General features: G+C 37.6%; 2 protein-coding genes and 1 long non-coding RNA gene across 5 annotated transcripts in view; 1 reads left to right on the plus strand and 2 right to left on the minus strand.

The window, feature by feature from the left end:
* The window catches only part of LOC146483931 (uncharacterized), a 24,833-nt gene extending 19,348 nt beyond the window's left edge, over positions 1 to 5,485 (minus strand). Inside the window, exons 1-2 of one of the 2 annotated variants that reach the window (XM_085105269.1) lie at positions 5,430 to 5,485; positions 1,244 to 1,335 (exon numbers count right to left, since the gene is read on the minus strand). The gene's annotated coding sequence lies outside the window, so the exon portion shown is untranslated. Of the gene's footprint in view, positions 1 to 1,243; positions 1,336 to 3,406; positions 3,473 to 5,429 lie in introns of those variants that run through there. The other variant, XM_085105270.1, reaches the window with a different exon arrangement.
* Positions 5,486 to 8,034: 2,549 nt separating this feature from the next.
* LOC146483932 (uncharacterized) overlaps positions 8,035 to 21,873 on the plus strand; it is a 107,817-nt gene continuing 93,978 nt past the window's right edge. Inside the window, exon 1 of the long non-coding RNA XR_014863714.1 lies at positions 8,035 to 8,049. This is a non-coding gene — a long non-coding RNA (uncharacterized LOC146483932). The remainder of the gene's footprint in view (positions 8,050 to 21,873) is intronic.
* LOC146483933 (endophilin-B1-like) overlaps positions 14,190 to 21,873 on the minus strand; it is a 41,680-nt gene continuing 33,996 nt past the window's right edge. For both annotated transcript variants that reach the window (XM_085105279.1, XM_085105278.1), the window contains 3 exons: positions 17,223 to 17,323; positions 16,315 to 16,486; positions 14,190 to 15,573 (listed from right to left, as the gene is read on the minus strand). In XM_085105279.1, the coding sequence (XP_084961405.1) occupies positions 15,466 to 15,573; positions 16,315 to 16,486; positions 17,223 to 17,323 (381 nt within the window). In that variant the 3' untranslated portion in view covers positions 14,190 to 15,465. The remainder of the gene's footprint in view (positions 15,574 to 16,314; positions 16,487 to 17,222; positions 17,324 to 21,873) is intronic.

Genomic DNA, 21,873 nt, shown 5'->3' on the forward strand with positions numbered 1-21,873 from the left:
CAGACGTGTCTCTCTCTCTCTCTCTCTCTCTCTCTCTCTCTCTCTCTCTCTCTCTCTCTCTCTCTCTCTCTCTCTCTCTCTCTCTCTCTCTCTCTCTCTCTCTCTCTCTCTCTCTCTCTCTCTCTCTCTCTCTGTGCACGCAAAGGACGGCGTGGTCGTCCGTGGTCCCTCGCGCTTCGTCACCAGTCGCTCGCGTTTCACGCTCGAGAAATGCGAAACTAAGCGCCTGAGGAGGAGGCTGCAAAATTAATGTTTTATTATTTAACACATTGATAACAAAGGACCGCATTTTTATTGCATTATTGCAGAAAAGCTGGAGACGATATTCCGAGGTCGTTACTTGTTCAAAGCGCTCTGCCATTTTACTCCCCGACACACGAAATCACGTATATCACAGGATATCTGTTGTACACGGACGACGAATATCCAGTGTACCATGACCATATATATTTGTGCGGTGTTATAATGTCTTCAATAATAACTCAGAATACATACAGGCCTAGGTGAGAAAACTGGAAGCAAACTTCTTCGAGTTATGAACCGCCAAGTGGTAGGAAAATACGACCCAACCACCAAACACTTCTATGTGGTAAATATGCCCACTATCCTCAAATATTAAGTCCACAAACCCAGCAGAAAACAAGAAAAACAAAAAAAGGAAAAGGGTAATAAAACTAAACAAAATAAAACAGGCGAGTGCGTGGGGGAAGTTTTCTGCTTTCTGCGCATGCCTGAACAAGAACTCCAATATACAAGAGAATGTATAACGTTTAATGTTTTAGGTAGTTCCGTTGAATTTGGACTTCAAAAATCACAAGAAATGCTTTTTCGTGCACGTGCGTCAATGTGCGATATCTTTCACGAATTTCAGCTGTCAAAGCGCCAAATAAAATCCCAGAATCAATTCGGCAAAGTCAGTCACGATCTTTTTAAATTTCAGTCTGAAGCGCAGCTGAAATGTCTTCTACAGTTTACTGAACATACTATGTCCTCTTTGTATAATTCACGTCAATGTCTTCTACCGCGGCATCAGCTAAAGTTTATTTACAGAAGGATTTCTCGTATTCCGGATCTTCTCTTCAGTTCTTTATTTCGGAGCGCGTGTAAAATTCGCATGTCAGTCAGTCAACAAACCATAAGATCAACATATTTTCTTTGCTAATTACATACGCAAAAGCCATCTTTAAGGTAATACATACAAAAGCCATACAACAAAATAGGCCTTGATAATATTTCTACTTACCACGATGCCTCTCACACTTCACAACTCTTCACAATCAGGAATGACCGGAATACACACAGTAGCGGGCAAGATAAAAGGTTTTTTAGTACAAACTAACGATCGAAAACAAAAGTACCAACAATTTGGAAAGGAACTCAAAAATCTCGACAACGAAGCAAAGGTGACTTGAAAATGAAACGTCCATTGGTAATTCGGGTTTTTGATATCAGATCAGATTAGATACACGCAGGTGAATTGAAAGACTGGGCCTAAACTGATCTTAATTCCTTTGTTGAAAAATTAAGTGGGGTGGCCGGAGTCTAAGTTTGCAAGCACCTTACACAACATTAAATAATTCTAGCACCTTCTTGATGGCAACAAATTATAGAAAATGAAAGGGTTTGTGACCTTCCAGCGTTATTTATAAAATTTAAATCTGTAGTGGAAAATGGGAACACTTTTTATTACTTCCAGGAGGCTCCTACAAGCTTTCTACTTTCAAGAATGTTACTTATACATAATTTCTACGCTTGGCAAATTTCACTATACTTAAAATCAAACGTACGAAAACGCCGATGATTTTTTATGAGCCTGGGTAATAGTACAAAACACCGTTCATTTTCAAAACTTACGAAAATTAAATAATTTCCAAGCACCGAAATTTTATTTTTGCCCTTCTTTCCTGTCTGGTACTAATAAAAGGTAAATTATTATCAGAATAAACTGTTCCCATTTTTGGCCGAGAGCTTTCCAGCATTGCCGCACCTATTCACGTGACCAAATTTGCATACGTCACACATTCCAAGATACCAATATTTGTCAACCTATAACTACGCGCTTGAGCAGTTTTTGTGTTTATAATCATTGAGAATTTCAGCTGACGCTGACATTTCGACCCGTGTCTGTTAAACAACGGACTAATAATTAAATGGGTCTTCGTTTTCAAGTTTAAGTGTTTTGTTTTGAAGTCTGAGTGTTTCGTCTTTTATTCTGTCGTGTGCTCTTTCCTTTGATTTCTTAAAATAGCCGATTTGCTTCAATTTCCTGACTAAGAGGGTCTGGATGCGGGGGGTACAAATGTCAGTTGTCAGTTAAATTTAGGCTATTTGTCAGTTGTCAGTTAAAATTTTGGCTATTTCTCAGTTGTCAGTTAACCCCATCCAGACCCTCGACTAAGGCTGTTTTAGTTTTCAGTTTTAGTTTTGGCTCGATGCTTCCTTTACGAATTTGTGGTCAATGATGCTTTTTTAAGTTTTGCTTGGTTCGTTTTTAACACGTGAATGCGAGCATGCACAATGAACGAGTTATCGTAATGTGGGCTGAATTTCGCTCGCTCGCTCGTTCGATCAGCTGTAAACTTTACATTAATTTAATCGGAATTTAATCAAAATCATAAATTATTCATGAGTCTACCTATAGTGCATGTATTCACCATCAGCCACCATTACGGGACAAAAAACAAGGACGTAAAATCAACTCAACGCCGAAATAACTTATTCTTAAAAGAGAACACTTGTAGGTGTGTTGTCTTCTAAAGCCTTCTATTGACTGAAACTGCTGTGAAACTAAGGGACAACTTCTTATTTTGGTGACTGAAAGCGCCGCATTAAAGGCCGCTCAAGGCCGAGGTTGTCGTCCAAGTCAACAGGGATTTCGCGCAAAATGGAAGCAGAACGTATGATGGAGAAACGCTTCTGTGTATTCCTGGACAAGAACTCCAATAATTATAAAGAAAAAAGTTAATGTTTGAGCCACAAGCAATCACAAGAAATGCACTTTCAAGAGTCAATTCCTGATATTTTTCTCGATTTTTAGCAGTCAAAACGTAAATAAAACCCCAGAATCACTTTGGCAAAGTCAGTCACAATCTTTTCGAATTTCAGTCTGAAGCGCGTCTGAAATGTCTTCTACAGTTTTCTGAATATACTATGTCCTCTTTGTATCATTTACGTCAATGTCTTCTACCGCGGCATCCGCTGAAGTTTATTTGCAGAAGGATTTCTCGTATTCCAGATCTTCTCTTTAGTTCTTTATTTCGGAGCGCGTGTAATTCGCATGTCAGTCAGTCAACAAACCATAAGATCAACATATTTTCTTTGCTCTTTACACACGCAAAGGCCAACTTTAAGGTGATATCTACAAAAGCCATACAGCAAAATAAGCTTTGAAAATATTTCTACTTACCACGATGCCTCTCACACTTCACAACTCTTCACAATCGGGAATGACTGGAATACAGACAGTGACGGGCAAAACAAAAGGTTTTTTTTAGTACAAGCTAACGAGCGAAAACAAAAGTACCAAAAATCTGGAAAGGAACACAAAATTCTCGAAAACGAAGCAGCTGTGACTTGAAAATGAAACGTTCATTGGTAATTCTGGTTGTTGATATCAGATCAGATTAGATACACTCGGGTGAATTGAAGACTGGGCCTAAATTCCTTTGTTGAAAAATTAGGTGGGCGTGCTTCTTACTTTGCAAGCAACTTACACAACATTAAATAATTCTAGCACCTTCTTGATGGCAACAAATTATAGAAAACGAAAGGGTTTGTGACCTTTCAGCGTTATTTATAAAATTTTAATCTGTAGAGCAAAATGAGAACACTTTTTATTACTTCCAGGAGGCTCCTAGAAGCTTTATACTGTCAAGAATATAACTAACATAATTTCTACGCTTGGCAACTTTTACTATACTTTAAATCAAACGTACGAAAACACCGATGACTTTTTAGGAGCCTTGGTACTAGTACAAAACACCGTTCATTTTGTAAACTTGCGAAAATTAAATAATTTCCAAGCACCAAACTTTTATTTTTGCCCTTCTTTCCTGTCTGGTACTAATAAAGGGTTAATTATTATCAGAATAAACTGTTCCCATTTTTGGCCGAGAGCTTCCCAGCATTGCCGCACCTATTCACGTGACCAAATTTGCATATGTCACACATTCCAAGACACCAATATTTGTCAACCTATATCTGCGCGCTTGAGCAGTTCTTGTATTTATAATCATTGAGAATTTTAGCTGAAGCTGACATTTCGACCCGTGTCTGTTAACCGCGGACTTACAATGAAATGGGCCTTCGTTTTCAAGTTCAGGTGTTTTGTTTTGAAGTCTGAGTGGTTCGTCTTTTATTCTGTCGTGTGCCCTTTCCTTTGATTTCTTAAAATAGCCGATTTGCTTCAATTTCCAGACTAAGGCTGTTTTAGTTTTTAGTTTTAGTTTTGGCTCGATGCTTCCTTTACGAATTTGTGGTCAATGATGCTTTTTTGAGTTTTGCTTGGTTCGTTTTTAACACGTGAATGCGAGCATGCACAATGAACGAGTTATCGTAATGTGGGCTGAATTTCGCTCGCTCGCTCGTTCGATCAGCTGTAAACTTTACATTAATTTAATCGGAATTTAATCAAAATTATAAATTATTCATGAGTCTACTTATAGTGCTTGTATTCACCATCAGCCGCCATTACGGGACAAAAAACAAGGACGTAAAACCAACTCAACGCCGAAATAACTTATTCTTAAAAGAGAACACTTGTAGGTGTGTTGTCTTCTAAAGCCTTCTATTGACTGAAACTGCTGTGAAACTAAGGGACAACTTCTTATTTTGGTGACTGAAAGCGCCGCATTAAAGGCCGCTCAAGGCCGAGATTGTCGTCCAAGTCAACAGGGATTTCGCGCAAAATGGAAGCAGAACGTATGATGGAGAAACGCTTCTGTGTATTCCTGGACAAGAACTCCAATAATTATAAAGAAAAAAGTTAATGTTTGAGCCACAAGCAATCACAAGAAATGCACTTTCAAGAGTCAATTCCCGATATTTTTCTCGATTTTTAGCAGTCAAAACGTAAATAAAACCCCAGAATCACTTTGGCAAAGTCAGTCACAATCTTTTCGAATTTCAGTCTGAAGCGCGTCTGAAATGTCTTCTACAGTTTTCTGAATATACTATGTCCTCTTTGTATCATTTACGTCAATGTCTTCTACCGCGGCATCCGCTGAAGTTTATTTACAGAAGGATTTCTCGTATTCCAGATCTTCTCTTTAGTTCTTTATTTCGGAGCGCGTGTAATTCGCATGTCAGTCAGTCAACAAACCATAAGATCAACATATTTTCTTTGCTCTTTACACACGCAAAGGCCAACTTTAAGGTGATATCTACAAAAGCCATACAGCAAAATCAGCTTTGAAAATATTTCTACTTACCACGATGCCTCTCACACTTCACAACTCTTCACAATCGGGAATGACCGGAATACAGACAGTGATGGGCAAAACAAAAGGTTTTTTTTAGTACAAGCTAACGAGCGAAAACAAAAGTACCAAAAATCTGGAAAGGAACACAAAATTCTCGAAAACGAAGCAGCTGTGACTTGAAAATGAAACGTTCATTGGTAATTCTGGTTGTTGATATCAGATCAGATTAGATACACTCGGGTGAATTGAAGACTGGGCCTAAATTCCTTTGTTGAAAAATTAGGTGGGCGTGCTTCTTACTTTGCAAGCAACTTACACAACATGAAATAATTCTAGCATTTTCTTGATAGCAACAAATTATAGAAAACGAAAGGGTTTGTGACCTTTCAGCGTTATTTATAAAATTTTAATCTGTAGAGCAAAATGAGAACACTTTTTATTACTTCCAGGAGGCTCCTAGAAGCTTTATACTGTCAAGAATATAACTAACATAATTTCTACGCTTGGCAACTTTTACTATACTTTAAATCAAACGTACGAAAACACCGATGACTTTTTAGGAGCCTTGGTACTAGTACAAAACACCGTTCATTTTGTAAACTTGCGAAAATTAAATAATTTCCAAGCACCAAACTTTTATTTTTGCCCTTCTTTCCTGTCTGGTACTAATAAAGGGTTAATTATTATCAGAATAAACTGTTCCCATTTTTGGCCGAGAGCTTTCCAGCATTGCCGCACCTATTCACGTGACCAAATTTGCATATGTCACACATTCCAAGACACCAATATTTGTCAACCTATATCTGCGCGCTTGAGCAGTTCTTGTATTTATAATCATTGAGAATTTTAGCTGAAGCTGACATTTCGACCCGTGTCTGTTAACCGCGGACTTACAATTAAATGGGCTTTCTTTTTCAAGTTTAGGTGTTTTGTTTTGAAGTCTGAGTGGTTCGTCTTTTATTCTGTCGTGTGCTCTTTCCTTTGATTTCTTAAAATAGCCGATTTGCTTCAATTTCCAGACTAAGGCTGTTTTAGTTTTTAGTTTTAGTTTTGGCTCGATGCTTCCTTTACGAATTTGTGGTCAATGATGCTTTTTTGAGTTTTGCTTGGTTCGTTTTTAACACGTGAATGCGAGCATGCACAATGAACGAGTTATCGTAATGTGGGCTGAATTTCGCTCGCTCGCTCGTTCGATCAGCTGTAAACTTTACATTAATTTAATCGGAATTTAATCAAAATTATAAATTATTCATAAGTCTACTTATAGTGCATGTATTCACCATCAGCCGCCATTACGGGACAAAAAACAAGGACGTAAAATCAACACAACGCCGGAATAACTTATTCTTAAAAGAGAACACTTGTAGGTGCGTTGTCTGGTAACGCCTTCTATTGACCGAAACTGCAGTGAAACTAAGAGACAACTTCTTATTTTGGTGACTGAAAGCGCCGCGTTAAAAGCCGCTCAAAGTCGAGATTGTCGTCCAAGTCAACAGGGATTTCGCGCAAAATGGAAGCAGAAAGTATGATGGAGGAACATCTATTGGTGTTCCCTGCTTATTCGCGTATTGTTGGTTTTCAAATGACGTCATAAGAAACTGAAATTCATAACAAAACACAATTTTGGGTTTTTATCTTCATCACATAAAAGAAAATATAAGTTTCCATTGGTTAACTTGTTTTCAGCAGGATAGCATTTTTTGTTTTGAAAATAGAGAAGTTTGAATTTTAGATTTTTGCCCAGTGCGTGACAGAAGGATTGCTGCTCTAAACATGTCACGTACATGAAAACATCGATTTGCCTCGTGTTTTTTTTTTTTTTTTTGGTCTGATCAGCTAACATGTTATAGAAACGTCTATGTCATTGCGTGAAAGTTCAGCAGAGAGAAGAAGGGCTTTGAAATAGCCAAGGTAAACTCCAGATGTTTTTGCTGGTTTTCGGCCGCCATGTTGATGTCCCTCAACTTGACGTCCCATACTAAACTCTGTAATTCTCCGCGGTACATTTTCTCGAATAACTCGGTTATGAGATATCGCACAGCCCTGTGACTTTCACACGTTGTTGATGTATCAATCTTCTACAACATATCTATTTCTTTACTTTATCTATTCAAGGTTGAGGATTTTATTTTTTTACTTGCGTGACGAAATCTGAGGTGAAAACCAACAGTTTTGACCGTTAAAATCGTAGCGCCACAGGTGTCAGATAATTCAAAACCCTCAACAACTTATAAATACAAAAATTAATCTCTACTTCAGAAGTCCTGGACAATGTTGTCCAGTGGCGTAGCTCGCTGACTTAAATCAGTGCAAAAGGTTTCGGGTTCGCTTCCCGAGATAACGGAGGAATTTTTTTTTGTTCAATTTTTTTGGCCAACCATTCCAAAGGCTCCAGACAATTTTCAAAATTAAAAATTTCTTAAAAAATACAAAGCTATTCACCTCCGAGCAGCCGAAGAGAACAAGATAGCTTCCAAACAACAACAACAACAACAACAATATTTTATTATTAGCCAATAAATCCTTAATCCCCTGGCTCCGCAGATAGCAGTGCTAATCGAGGCGGGCCAGCATAATCAGTAAAAGAGGAGGAACGTACACACAGTAAAAACTACAGAAAAGTAAATAGGTAAGTAAATACGAAAACAGATTAACTCTACAGAAACAACTATTAATTCCACGGCCACTTAAGAGGAAAATATTTCGATTAAAGAGACGGTTATAACAAAAAATGAAAAAAATGACAACAAAGTTTGGTTTGACGGCATTACATGGTAAGTTATTTAATCGTTCAAACCTTATATATATTCTAGGGCGAAAAATAAAAATACAATGCATTGTTTATGAAAACTGTCGAGCGCTATAATTTCAATGTTAACAATGAAACATGTTTTGCAGCATAATTTTAAAAACAGGACAAATTTCACACAACAATCAAAGAACAGACACGTACTAACTAAACAAGTGCCTCCAGAAGTTTTATTTGTCCGCAAGAAAGCGAGACAGATCTTTCACGGTCTACAATAAGAAATCGCTTACCGCACGGCGCGCGAGATTTTAAAATTTCCCACCATTTGTCGGTATATTGTCAAAAATAAAGTAACTTTTGGTCCACTTCTTATTCGGCTTGTGTCGTATATACTAAAACAATTATTCACCTCAGTGTCGGTGAAAGTACCACACAAGTGAATAGTGCTTTTCGCGCGCGCTGATTGGCTAGCTCGGAGCTGATTAGCCAAGTACTATTCACCTCCGAGTAGCTGAAGAGAAGCAAGATGGCTTCCCATTTCGCCACGGTTTTTCCGTTTTCGCCACGGAAAATATTTCGATAAAAGCGACGGCTATTACAGAAAATACAAAAATTGCAACAAATTTTGGTTTGACGGCATTACATGGTAAGTAATTTAATCTTTCAAACCTCATATTCTAAGGCGAAAAATAAAAATATTTATCATTATTCACCCCCACTTTGGTGAATAATTGTTAACTATTAACATTCACATAATCATAATCAAACCATACTCATAATCACGTTCGACGTTAGGAGAACGCATACCATTCGCGGCTCGGTAAATATCCATCACTATTCACCCCCACTTTGGTGAATAATTGTTAATTGTTAACATTTACATAATCATAATCAAACCATACTCATAATCACGTTCGACGTTAGAAAAACGCATACTATTCGTGTCGCTTTTTTTCTGGATGCTGTGCGATTTCAGGATTTGGGCGCCATCTTGGACTGGCTGAGCACTCGCCTCGATTTCATGCGAGAGAGCTTTGAATCCCGCCGGCTAAGTGAAGTCCCGCGGGTTGACTCTCTTCGGTCTGGATGCCATGAGAACGAACGAACTTTACTAGTCCATGATTATTACAAGTCATAACCATAACAATCTTTAGTCATGAGGTTTTGACTTTGGTGTGAAATAAAAAAAAAACTAAAACGAAAAATCACAGTATTGAACCATTAATTTTTTCCGCATGAATAAGGTTGAAACTGAAATTCTGACTGTCGTGAACTAAAGCCAGTGTTTTGTACATAATAAGGTCACGTTTGAGGCGAGTTTCAAGTTACTAAGGCCAAACACGGAAAAAGCATAACAAACATTCATAACCTCTAACCTGCTTTGCACGGATTTATACGCAATTTGAGGATAAGCCAGTTGTACGACTGTGACGTCGTGTTCTGGCGATGTCAGCTGTCTTTGGCAATCAGTCAGTGAAACGGGAAAATATTTAACAATTATCCTGTGAAATCGGGGGGAATATCGCCAGATACTTAGTGGTCGAGTTGGCTAAAATGAGGACATATTCCAAAAGAATGAGCAGGATGATTTAAAATTCATGACTCGAAGCAAACTACTTGAGTTATAGCCGCCAAATGGTAGGAAAATTCGGACCAACCACCAAACACTTCTATTTGGTAATAACACTCACTATCCTCAAATATGGATTTCAAAAACCCAGCGGAAAAAAAGAGAAAAAGGGAAATAAAATTAAACAAATAAAAAGGCGAGTGCGTATTTTTCTTTCTGTGTATTCCTGGACAAGAAATCCAATAATTATAAAGAAAAAGTTAATGTTTGAGCCACAAGCAATCACAAGAAATGCACTTTCGAGAGTCAATTCGAGATATTTTTCTCGAGTTTTAGCAGTCAAAACGCAAATAAAACCCCAGAATCACTTTTGCAAAGTCGGTCACAATCTTTTTGAATTTCAGTCTGAAGGGCGGCTGAAATGTCTTCTACAGTTTTCTGAATATACTATGTCCTCTTTGTATCATTTACGTCAATGTCCTCTACCGCGGCATCAGCTGAATTTTTTTTTACAGAGGGATTTCTCGTATTTTTTTAGCCTTTATTTTGCCACACTTTTACTACTGTTCTTCTGTTTGGCACTTCTGAGGTGCGCGCAATACCGACAAAGTAGATAATCTTAACAAGCGTATTCTTAGGTTTATACTACAGGACTATAGCTCTCCATATGACATTTTACTCAGCAAAGTTAACTTAAAAACGCTGTTTACTAGACGCCTGCAGAATTTCATGATTATATATATTATACAAGAGTCTGTTTTTTACTGACTATCCAAGTTATTTAAGGAATATGTTAACTATGCGTACCTCATCCTATAATCTACGTGGTAATTATATTCTGGACCTTCCCAAAGCAAAAACGACTACTTATGGCCTACACTCCTTTTCATACTTAGCTAGTAAAATATGGAACTCTCTCCCGGACACTTACAGGACATCTGATTTTTTTGAATTCAAGCAAAAGATCCTTAATTATGAGGCCTTTCCACAGTGTATATAATGTTGTATGTATATAGTGTATATATAATGATAAAATTGTAATTGTAATTGTATTTCATCACGCCGTTTTATTTTATTTTGTCTATTTACTCTTTCTTTCCAATTTTTATTTTCTCGAAGATATTAGCTATTTAAAGCTACTCTGTAAATTCGAGGATAAATAAAGTATACGTATGTATGTATTCCAGATCTTCTCTTCGGTTCTTTATTTCGGAGCGCGTGTAAAATTCGCAAGTCAGTCAGTCAACAAACCATAAGATCAACATATTTGCTTTGCTCTTTACACACGCAAAGGCCAACTTTAAGGTGATATATACAAAAAGCATACAACAAAATAAGCTTTGAAAATATTTCTACTTACCACGATGCCTGTCACACTTCACAACTCTTCACAATCGGGAATGACTGGAATACAGACAGTGACGGGCAAAACAAAAGGTTTTTTTTAGTACAAGCTAACGATCGAAAACAAAAGTACCAACAATTTGGAAAGGAACACAAAAATCTCGAAAACGAAGCAGCGGTGACTTGAAAATGAAACGTTCATTGTTAATTCTGGTTGTTGATATCAGATTAGATTAGATACACGCAGGTGAAGACTGGGCCTAAATTGATCTTAATTCCTTCGTTAAAAAATTGATTGGGTTTGGTCTAACTTTGCAAGCAACTTACACAACATTAAATAATTCTAGCATCTTCTTGATAGCAATAAATTATAGAAAATGAAAGGATTTGTGACTTTTCAGCGTTATTTATAAAATTTAACTTTGTAGAGCAAAATGGGAACAATTTTTATTACTTCCAGGAGGCTCCTACAAGCTTTGCACTGTCAAGAATATTACTTACATAATTTTTACGCTTGGCAACTTTCACTATACTTTAAATCAAACGTACGAAAACGCCGATGATTTTTAATAGGAGCCTGGGTACTAGTACAAAACACTGTTCATTTTCAGAACTTACGAAAATTAAATAATTTCCAAGCACCGAACTTTTATTTTTGCCCTTCTTTCCTGTCTGGTACTAGTAAAAGGTAAATTATTATCACGATAAACTGTTCCCATTTCTGGCCCAAAGTTTTCCAGCATTGCCGCACCGATTCACGTGACCAAATTTGCATACGTTACACATTCTAAGATAACAATATTTGTCAACCTATGACCGCTTGACAATTTTTGTATTTATAATCAATGGAATTTTAGCTGACGCTGATATTTCGATAATTAACTGAGTCTTAGTTCTCAAGTTTAGGTGTTTTGTTTTGAAGTCTGAGTGCTTCGTCTGTTATTCTGTCGTGTGCTCTTTCATTTAAATTCTTAAAATAGCCGATGATAATAAAGTAATAAAAAGTAATTGTCTGCTTATATTTTGATGTTTGTTGTTGTCGCTGCTGTTGCTGCTGATGATGTGTTGTCCTTTTCCTTTCCTTTTGTTTGTTGTTGTTGTTGGTTGTTTGTATGTTGCTTGCTTTTTGTGTGTGCTTTTTTTTTTTTTTAATTTTTTTTTTCGCTTTGTTCTTCTTTTATTAAGCTTGTCCTGTTTAGATCTCTTGCTCGGTTCAGTATATCTTTAACATACCTTAATTTACACAAATGTAATTCTCTCATGTACATTAATCCTAGGCTCTATAAACATCTCCTACATCTTCTAATATTCAATAAAGCTCAGTGTCATTTCCTTGTTTACTTTAAAGTAGGTGGTGGTCAACTAGAAAGCCTTTGCTACTTTGACCACCACACACATTTTATAATTTGTACTGTATTTATTTTTATCTTGTAATTATCTGTTGTAATACTTTACTTTCTATGTTAATGTTGTGTAAATAGTGTGAAATAAATGAACCTTGAACCTTGAACCTTGATGATACGTGCTTCATTTTTCAGATTAAGCCTGTTTTTGTTTTGGGTGTCTCGATGCTTCCTTTACGAATTTGTGGTCAATGATGCTTTTTTGAGCTTTGGTTGGTTAATTCGTTTTCTAGCTTGCTTCGCTTTGGAGCTATATGGTTGACGGTTCGACTTCAAATTAATTTGTATTTTCAAGCTTGGAGTAGGTGTTGAGGTTCTGTTGCGCAGTACAATACCTTTTCGACATTTGTGAATAGACACTAATGAAGAAGAATCACACAAACTGTCTTAGAAGCAGCGAACTTGTACAAAAAGTTGATGTTTGGTAGTTTCATCTGCCATCGTCAGTTGACTGACTCACACTCCCAACGTACGTGTTACAAAGATACTAAAATACTCGGGCTGAATCAAAGCAATAACAAGGAATGAAATGGCAAACAAAAAAGAGACGGCAGTAACAAAATATGATACAAAAGACCGCACACACAAACACATTCTTTCTTCACGGAATCTTTATCAAGTGGTGTATGAAGTTTTTGTCACATGATTAAGTTGATAAAATATCACGTGACAAAACGTCCCGGTAGATCACCGGGAGCTCACATCCAACGTCGTGATTCAATGTCGGAGCCTGGCAATGAATTTCAATAGCCTCACTAATTCTTCTTTGAAGGTGTCGTTCTCCCTTACAACAATTGAAGAGGAAGAAAGATAGAGCACGTGCCTCGCGTTCCTTAGGTGGTCACCCACTGCAGTCGTCGACGCAGAAAAATAGATCGCTCAGCTGGCCCCGCCCCTTTTTGTGGAAATGTTTTTGCCTGTTTTGACGTTGATGAGAGATAAGCAGTGGGAGGGGCTGGTGAGAGGGGAAAAAAATCACTGCAGAAACTCCAGGGGTGGGGTGGGGCGGGGCGGAAACGAACTTCTGCGTGGCTTTACTTCCGACATTACATTCTGGTACGAGAAAACAACACTACACCACGTATACATAAATGTCCTGAGCGTTCAGTTCTGCAATCAAATAGTTTTGAAATACTAAAGGAATAAGAGACAGTTCAACCGCGTTCAGTTGACGTGAAAACATCGTGAAAATTGTCTTCCTCGAGGAGACGAGACGCGCGGGAAGCGAACATCATCTCCTCGCGAGAGGCAATTCTCGCGCGCGCTGGCGTATTTCACTCGCTTTACTGTTTATGCAGAAGGTCGGAAAAGACTTCGGTGGAACGATGACGCTTTGAAATTTGGTATTATAAGATTTCATAACACTTGACCTGAATCATAAGCGGCGTACAATTTGCTTCTTTTCCTATAGTGCGTTTGGACCCCTTTTAAATCTTTGCTAATTTTGCCATTGACATCTGCAACAATTCACACCAAAACGAATCGAAACTGTGTAACGAAAAACTGTAAATCTAACCCACTAAGACTCATAACTTCATACGGAATCTATGAGTAAAGGACTCACACCAGTTTGCTGAAAAGTTTTTAAGTATTTATTTTCAAAGTTAACTTGCGCCGGTACAGTAAACAAAAATCAAAGCGGGCAGTTTTCAGCTGTGCCAATTACGTGTGTAACACCAGTTAACTACACACAATAGATAACATTTAAAAAATTTATTTCCATTAAATTCTAACCTCATCCACTCTTTACATTATTTCATTTCTCTTATCAGAAAATACGTGATTGATACCAATGGATTTCTAAACAAGCAGTCATCTAATTAAAGGCGACGACCAAACCTGCGACCTCAGTGTGAAATAACTTCCAACACCAAAATTCCTCACACCGTGGAAAAGAAAATTTGATCTGATCGGAATTTGAGCAGAGAGAGGACAACCTTTAACGGAATCACTCAAATCTCGGTTGTGAGTTTCCCAGAATTTCTTTCCAAGTCACCAACGTTTTGGTTTGGTTTTGTACATGATCGCTAAAATGGTATCTTTCAAATTGCATCTGGCACTTAAATTATCAGGAAATACGGGCCAAATGCTTGCTTTTTCAGTGCATCTAAAAATACAAATTATGTTGTCTAAGTTTCACTCTTACAACCGATAACGTGAATTTTTAGGGTTTTAAACAATTTTGAAAATATCTTCGCCAACACAATACAACGGGCTAATGCTACGGTACATATTAATATAGGATTTCATACTTTTATAGCTTGTTCTAAGCAAACAGAAATAAAAACAAAAACAAAGAAAAGCCGATACCTTTCAGCCCCGGTTCGAATGTTGACCTTTTCATGTGTCGAACAAAATGTAAACGAGAAAAAGCTATTGTTTTTGCTAATTTGCATCAGGATCAGCTCATGGAAAGTTCGACCTTTGAACTGGGCCTTAGCTACAAAGGCTCTTATCAGTTCACGAAGTTTCTTTTGTCTAGTGCAACCCCAGTTCAACAAAATCGGATTTACTGAAGCTACACCTTGTATAGCACTGATCCGAATTTGTTAACAGCCGTGTTGAGACAGCAAATTTGTTCTCAACGAGTTAGGTTTTAACGAACATTGTAAAAAGACACAAATATTGACGTACCGAGCGAATTTGTCAAGACAGGGCTGCACTCTATAACTTCCATGAATCTGAAGTCTGACAATTTCTCCCTTATGATCATTTCCTTCTAACCCTCAAATCTACCGAACGCTTGTGTTGCTTGAGGACAAATAAAATTAAGACCACCATAACTCATGTTGTTAAGTAAGTACCAACAGACACAGCTCTCACAATTCAAAGAGGCGCAAAGCGAGATTAAAACGCAACAATTTTTCTCGCAAGCGTTCAGGTGTACCTCGCTTCTTTCTCAACAACTAATGACTGGGGGGTTGGGGGTGGGGGGACTTCACAATGTCTAAATTCGCTGCTGATTACTAAAGGATTCACTCAGTTAAGTAGCTCTAGATATGTAAGGGGGACCTTCCCTCTTTGGCTTCCTCTCTCTCCAATCATCCAATCAGAATCCAGACCAGGCGCACTGTAAACTGTGATCACCTGCAAGTAATACAAAAGGATGAAAACGCGTTTGTTTATCCCAAATAACATTCGTTCAATTAAAGCCTGAATGAAGCATTACCGTGGGAGAACTGAGGGAGTACAATGTACTTTCTTGTACTGAGCTGCTTTTCAATGTATATATGTTTAATTCAGTGTCCTTTTTGGGGAAAGTGCTGCTAGAGAAATTAAGAAAAATAATCTCTGAATCCAAGGCATTGTGGTACGCTAGTAGCAGTGTTACTGAGATGCAATACAAGTGAAGGAGAGGTTAGGTAAGGTAAGATAAGGATAAGACGCTTTCCAGCCAAAGACAAACGCCATTGCCAAAGTTTCACTTATTTACTGCTTCCCACACGGCAAGCTAGTCCGTGACGGGGTTATCACAGCTCAGAAACTCGTTTGCTTTCGCTAAGCATTAGCTGCTATTCAGGTTTAGAACGTAGACGCCAGAGAAAAAGTGTAGTAGGGTTTTTTTGTCCAAAGAACAAGACAGAGACCAACTTGAAGTAGACCGTCAGATAAAACTAACAACTGACAACAAGATCACAGTGCATCTTCATCTTACGAGAATCTGATTATTAATCGACAAAATCCTAGTTCCTCTGGGTGATGATAAAACTGCTTATTCTCACATCTACATTAGCATGCACGACTTTATGTTCAATTTTTGACGCGAAAACAGAAGCTGGTCACTGTTCAAACTTGTGGGATGTTTCAAAATTAAGCCACGACACTGACCTCATCAGCGAGCAGTGAGAGCTCATTCTTTTCAGCAGCGTCATAATCATAGAGTACTTTAGCCTTCTTTGTCAAAGATGGCCGAGGAACAGTGTTAAGATCAAACCCACTGGCGGTGTCTGCAGGTGGTGCAGAGGGAGGTGCCATGGAAAGGCCAGCTTCACCTGGCGGACTAAAAGAATTCTCCTATCAGCATTTGTATCACGCGATTAAATAGTAATGTTAAGGTGCGTGTAAGTGAGTTTACGATACAAGCAGCAAGCAGGCCAGTGCTTGTGAATTGTCAACCTCGTTCCCAAGGGACAGGAAGAGGAGAGAGCCTGCGAACGAGGTTGGTGAATTGTTTCAGAAGTTGCTGAAGGGATTGGACGTACCACTCTCCCTACCCCCTGTATGACGGGGACATTAGTCTGTTATAAAGTTGACTAACCACAACAGATTGTTAACCAGTAAGCATTTATACACTTTGGTGAAGAGAGGCTATGTGGAGTCACATGTTAGTGGAGTGACATTTGAGTGGCATTTACCGGGTATACACACTGGATGAATATAGAGGCTATGTAGAGTTATATACAAGTGTCTAAAGAAACAACATGAGAATGCAGAGAACAGCAATGAAACCACAGAATGTAAGGTTAAACGTTGAACGTGGAAAAGCACACCTTCTTTAGAACTGATCAACACAGTGAACACTGACATATTTTCCAACACTCAAGAATACAGTCGTATTTTAATAATTTTATTAAACTTTTGATCATCTTTAAAAGAAAAACGACGCGTACAAGTTTCAACTGTACCATAGACAGGTGATTGAAAAACTTAACAGCAGCCAAAACCAGGTATTATTTTATATGGGGGTACTGCAAAATTTGCTCAAAAGTACTAGACCTTAATTCGACGTCATGTACCTGGCCAGTTGTTTCTGTAGTTCAGTCATGTAAGCATGACACTGTGCATAATACTGTGCCTGAGCCTCAACAAAGTTCATCAGCGCTCTGTGATGATTGGCCTAAAAAGCAAAAACACATAGGATGAGAATATGAGAATGAAATAACGATTAACTTGCTACACATTGCCATAGCGGCTTTAGTTCATTCCTCTTCAGAGATCTTACAATACCTTGGAAAGATGCTGTTGTTTTTACATAGATTTCTATAAAATCTCAAGAAGTTATACCAAATGTTCTACATGCATTTTCTTTTTTTTGTTAAAGAATGTCGTAAAACAAACCCAGAAAAAAACACACAAAATGACATTCAAAACGATTTAATCCACTCGCAATGCGTAATACAAGAAATAAGCTTGATATGTGAATAAAACGATTATATAAGATACGAAAAACTAATCCTAAGGTACATGTCAATCAAAATATGTCATTAAATGTCGATCATCAATGAACCGTTTGGATGTACGGTCCAACCAAACAAACAAACAATGTAAAAAAAAGATTTCACGACACATTGTAGCTTTTATAACTATATATGTATACAGCTGTTTTGACAAAGGTTGTCTAAAAAAAGCGTCAAAGCGTACGCGACAACTGACGAAAGGTAGTCTGGGTAATACCAAATAAATTTCAATGAAAGCTCAGAATCCATAATTATTAATGCCTCGACCGTACAGCGAAGACATGAGATGGCAGGCAATATGGATTCTGAGCTTTTATTGAAATTTATTGGGTATTCCCAGCCTTTCTTTCGGCATTGTCGCGTATGCTTTTACGCTTTTTTTTGGACAACCTTTGTCGAAACAGCTGTATATGTAATTCGGCCTCTCAGGCTGCAAAGTATATCAATAAAGTACCTATATATCTAAGTTAACCGATTAGGCCTTTGACTATTCAATTTTTTTTTAAATTAGAAAACCAAAACATGAAAATGCTCCAAATGGCAGGTTTCTGCAAGCTACCAGTAGTTAGATATTTGGGTGTATGAGCCCACTTTCAAAATATTCGCAAAATTCATACCTGATTCAACAATGAACTCAAAAAACGTAAATCCTCGGTTTCTCAAAAACCTAAATTTTTATCCTCGGTTTTTCAAAACTCCTGCAACGGAGACGCTAAATTTAGGTTTTTCATAAATGACACCAAACTGATCCCCAACTCACAAACAATCATCGATTAAATCCAACCAACTCATCAATCGCTGATTTGAATGATGAATACAATATTTTTGAACACCAATTTGGAGAAAAAAATAATCATTATGGTTGTTGTGTGACTGGATGCCGTTACTGTCACGCGTGACGTTGTGTGACTTGTCATGAAAATGGACAAAACCCTGAACGTGGGGTGCTCGGTTGGCTGTTTACTTGCCTGGCCCCAGCCAGGTCTTTTTCCCGCCGCTGACAAGGCGGCTGTCCCTTTCCCAGTTTACCTCTGGGACCGAGGTTGAGTCCTGGGACGAACTCTGAGCACCCCGCTGTAAACCAGTAGGGCCTGAGCGGGCTCACCCTGGAGGTACCGTCTACTGGAAGACATCCCACACTACTCAGTAATTCACCATCTGCACAAGCCGTTAACCAGGTTTCAGTCAGGGGCCAGCTGACACCACCCTAAAGCTTCACCAGAGTTTGTGAACTAATATAACAATGGCCCGATTACCTATATATTACACTCAGTTCTGAAATTTTTACACTTGTGGTGCTATTTTTCTGTATATTGCGTAATATTGCTTGATTTGGATTAACACGCATGCGCTTTCATGCATGTTCACGATGACACAACCCAAAGCGGACTGGACACTAGTTTGTTAATACACGTGTCGGCCATTTTGCGAAGAGCTTGTGTTTTCATGTATATGGCTCCTGTTTTGGGATTTTTGAACATTTATTTCTCCACTTTCATCGTTCTGATGTTTGTAGACGCTTTTTGAGGTAAGAATATCATTTATCTTGCACACAACAATAGATTTTTTTATTGGATCGACTCGCCATCGAATATTCGTGAGGCCGTGACTGTATGATAGAATGATTACACAGCAACTAAATCCTTGATTGGGATCCAAGAATTAAAGGTATCATTGTATCCTTTCCACTTTACCAAAGCTTGTTTCTTCTTGTAATCTCTCCTGATAACTTTATCGATTCTGAATATCTCCTGTTTGGCTTTTAACAATTCTGGTTCATAAAAACTCCCTTTAATCTCTTCATTATTGAGATCTTTCAGTTTATAAGTGATTGGATTCGTGTATTGTATTTTATCGATAATGAAGACCTCTTCTGACCAGTTTTCTGTATAACCTCGATCAAACAGCTTTCTTTTGTACTTTGATATTCTAACCTTTTCACCAACTTGGAATTTTGGCAAAGATGATAATTGCTTCAAATTGCCAAATAGATTGAAGTAAACAGTCCCTTCATTTTTTTTCTTGGATGCTTCTGTCGGTGTCATTTTTATTGAACTGTGTTTAGTGTTATTATACTGCTTCAATATTTTAGGCAAAATATCCAGATACATTGTATTGCCTTGAGCAGTGAATCGTTTCCACATTTTATTTTTAATCGTTCGATTCCATCGCTCAACAACTGATGACTTTTCTTCATTTTCAGTCGAATACAGTGTAATGTTATGTTTATTGAGCAAGTCTTCGAAATGTTTGTTGTAGAACTCTGAGCCTTTATCAGTCCACAGATACTTTGGTTTTCGACCCTCTTTGAATATGCTTTGAAATGCTTTAGTTATAGTCTCACCTTTTTTATCTTTTAATGGGACAATCCAACCGTATTTACTGAAAACATCTATAGTCGTGAGAAGATACCTATTACCTTTATTCCATTTACTGAATTGTTGCATTTCAACAAGATCAGCAGCCCATATTTCATCAATATTATTTACAATAACACGCCGCCGAGTAAAGTTACGTCTTATGGGTTTATGCAGCTCGTTAGCTAATTCTTCTTGCCAGTTTTCCTCTTTACCCGACGGCTTTTGACGTTTTTTGGAACCCCAAGTCCCAATTTTGATTTTGTATTGATTGCATTTCTTGCCAACCAATGTCCCCATTGTCGTTCGGAATATGGAACAGCATCCAATGATTTAACCATCTTTTTATCAGCTTTGTTTTTACATTTTTTATCATCTTTGCAGACTGAATAATCAACATCATGTTGCATGGCTATTGCATCTGTTTTGCCTGTTGGTTTATCATATATTTCCAATATTTGTCCAGTTTTGGGGTTATATTTGACTTGATTTTCCAAATCATTCTATGGGCCAGTGTATTTATGACCAGGTAATACCCACCCAGCTTTGGGTTTTGGGAGCTTACCAATCATTTTGTGTATATCAATTGAACCACCGCTTTTGGGTCGTCCTTTGATTCCCTTTTCATACTCATCCCAATTTGGTGGGTGCCAACCAATTGCATCATAACTTGAGCATTTCGGTGTGTTGTGAAATTTGCTTCCAATTTTTACCATGCTTTCACATGGATAATTTTTGTATTTTTCTAATGTCTTTTTCCCAGCCTTGCCAGACCAAAATTGACTCGATAATATGCCAGTGTCTGTGCTAAATGCACTTTTGGCAATGTCACCGGATTTGTATCTATCAAAGACTTCCTTTGTTGATGGAATTAATGTTCCAACAACATCCATTGACTTCGACGCAACCTTGCCTGGTGTACCGAGTTGTTCCAAAATTGTATTCAAATTACCACCATCAAGTTCTTTTCGGTCAGTTTTGTACCTTCTTTTTGGCCTTACTTTGGTTGATAATTTATCAAACATCTCTGATCCAGTCTTTTGAACAAAAGGTGTTGCTTTAGAGATAGCATAATCAATAGCTTTCTTCTGCAATTTAGGGTTTCTAAGTGCTTCAGACCCATAATATCGACCCATTTCAACTGCTTTCTTTCCCAATCATGGTAATCCATGTTGAATTAACATATCAGCACCAGTTGATGCTAAAGTATCCATTATGCCCCCCCCTTCGGAGGGGCTATTTAGTTTCCCTGTTTTTTAACAAATTTGGTTTTAGTTATCCCACATTCAGCACATGTACAGAAGAACATGAGCCGACCATTTTTGGCTTGCTTGTAACCTGCAGGCTGAACACATTCAGTTTCTTTCTTTTGTTTAACACAATATGATTTGACCATTTTATATCACTATATTAGATTAATTATCATCAGAGTCAGACTCATAATCCTCTGACTCAGAATCTGTTACCAATGTACACCATAAACATAATTTTTCTGAAAATTCTGTGTATTCATCACACTCTTCACAATATCTTATATCAACCATTATACAAATTAATTAGATAATTTTTTAAAATATTGGATTATAAAATTATGATTGACACTTTGATTGTTCATGTCAAAATGTGCATTGTGGATTGTTTTCAATATACTTGTACCCTTTTGTCTCTCAAATAAATAATACAAACACCAATAGCCACATAATACTGAATCTCTTTCCTGGATTTCATCACCTGAATACATTAATCGTTTGCCACTTGTTGACATAAATTGCATAATTTCTTTTGGCATAATTAACCCAAAACTATCAAAATATTCTACATATTTGTCTCCGTTTCGATACGCAACCCAATGT

This window comes from Pavona decussata, unplaced genomic scaffold, assembly GCF_977016875.1.
Source record: "Pavona decussata unplaced genomic scaffold, jaPavDecu1.1 SCAFFOLD_37, whole genome shotgun sequence".
Taxonomy (NCBI): Eukaryota; Metazoa; Cnidaria; class Anthozoa; order Scleractinia; family Agariciidae; genus Pavona; species Pavona decussata.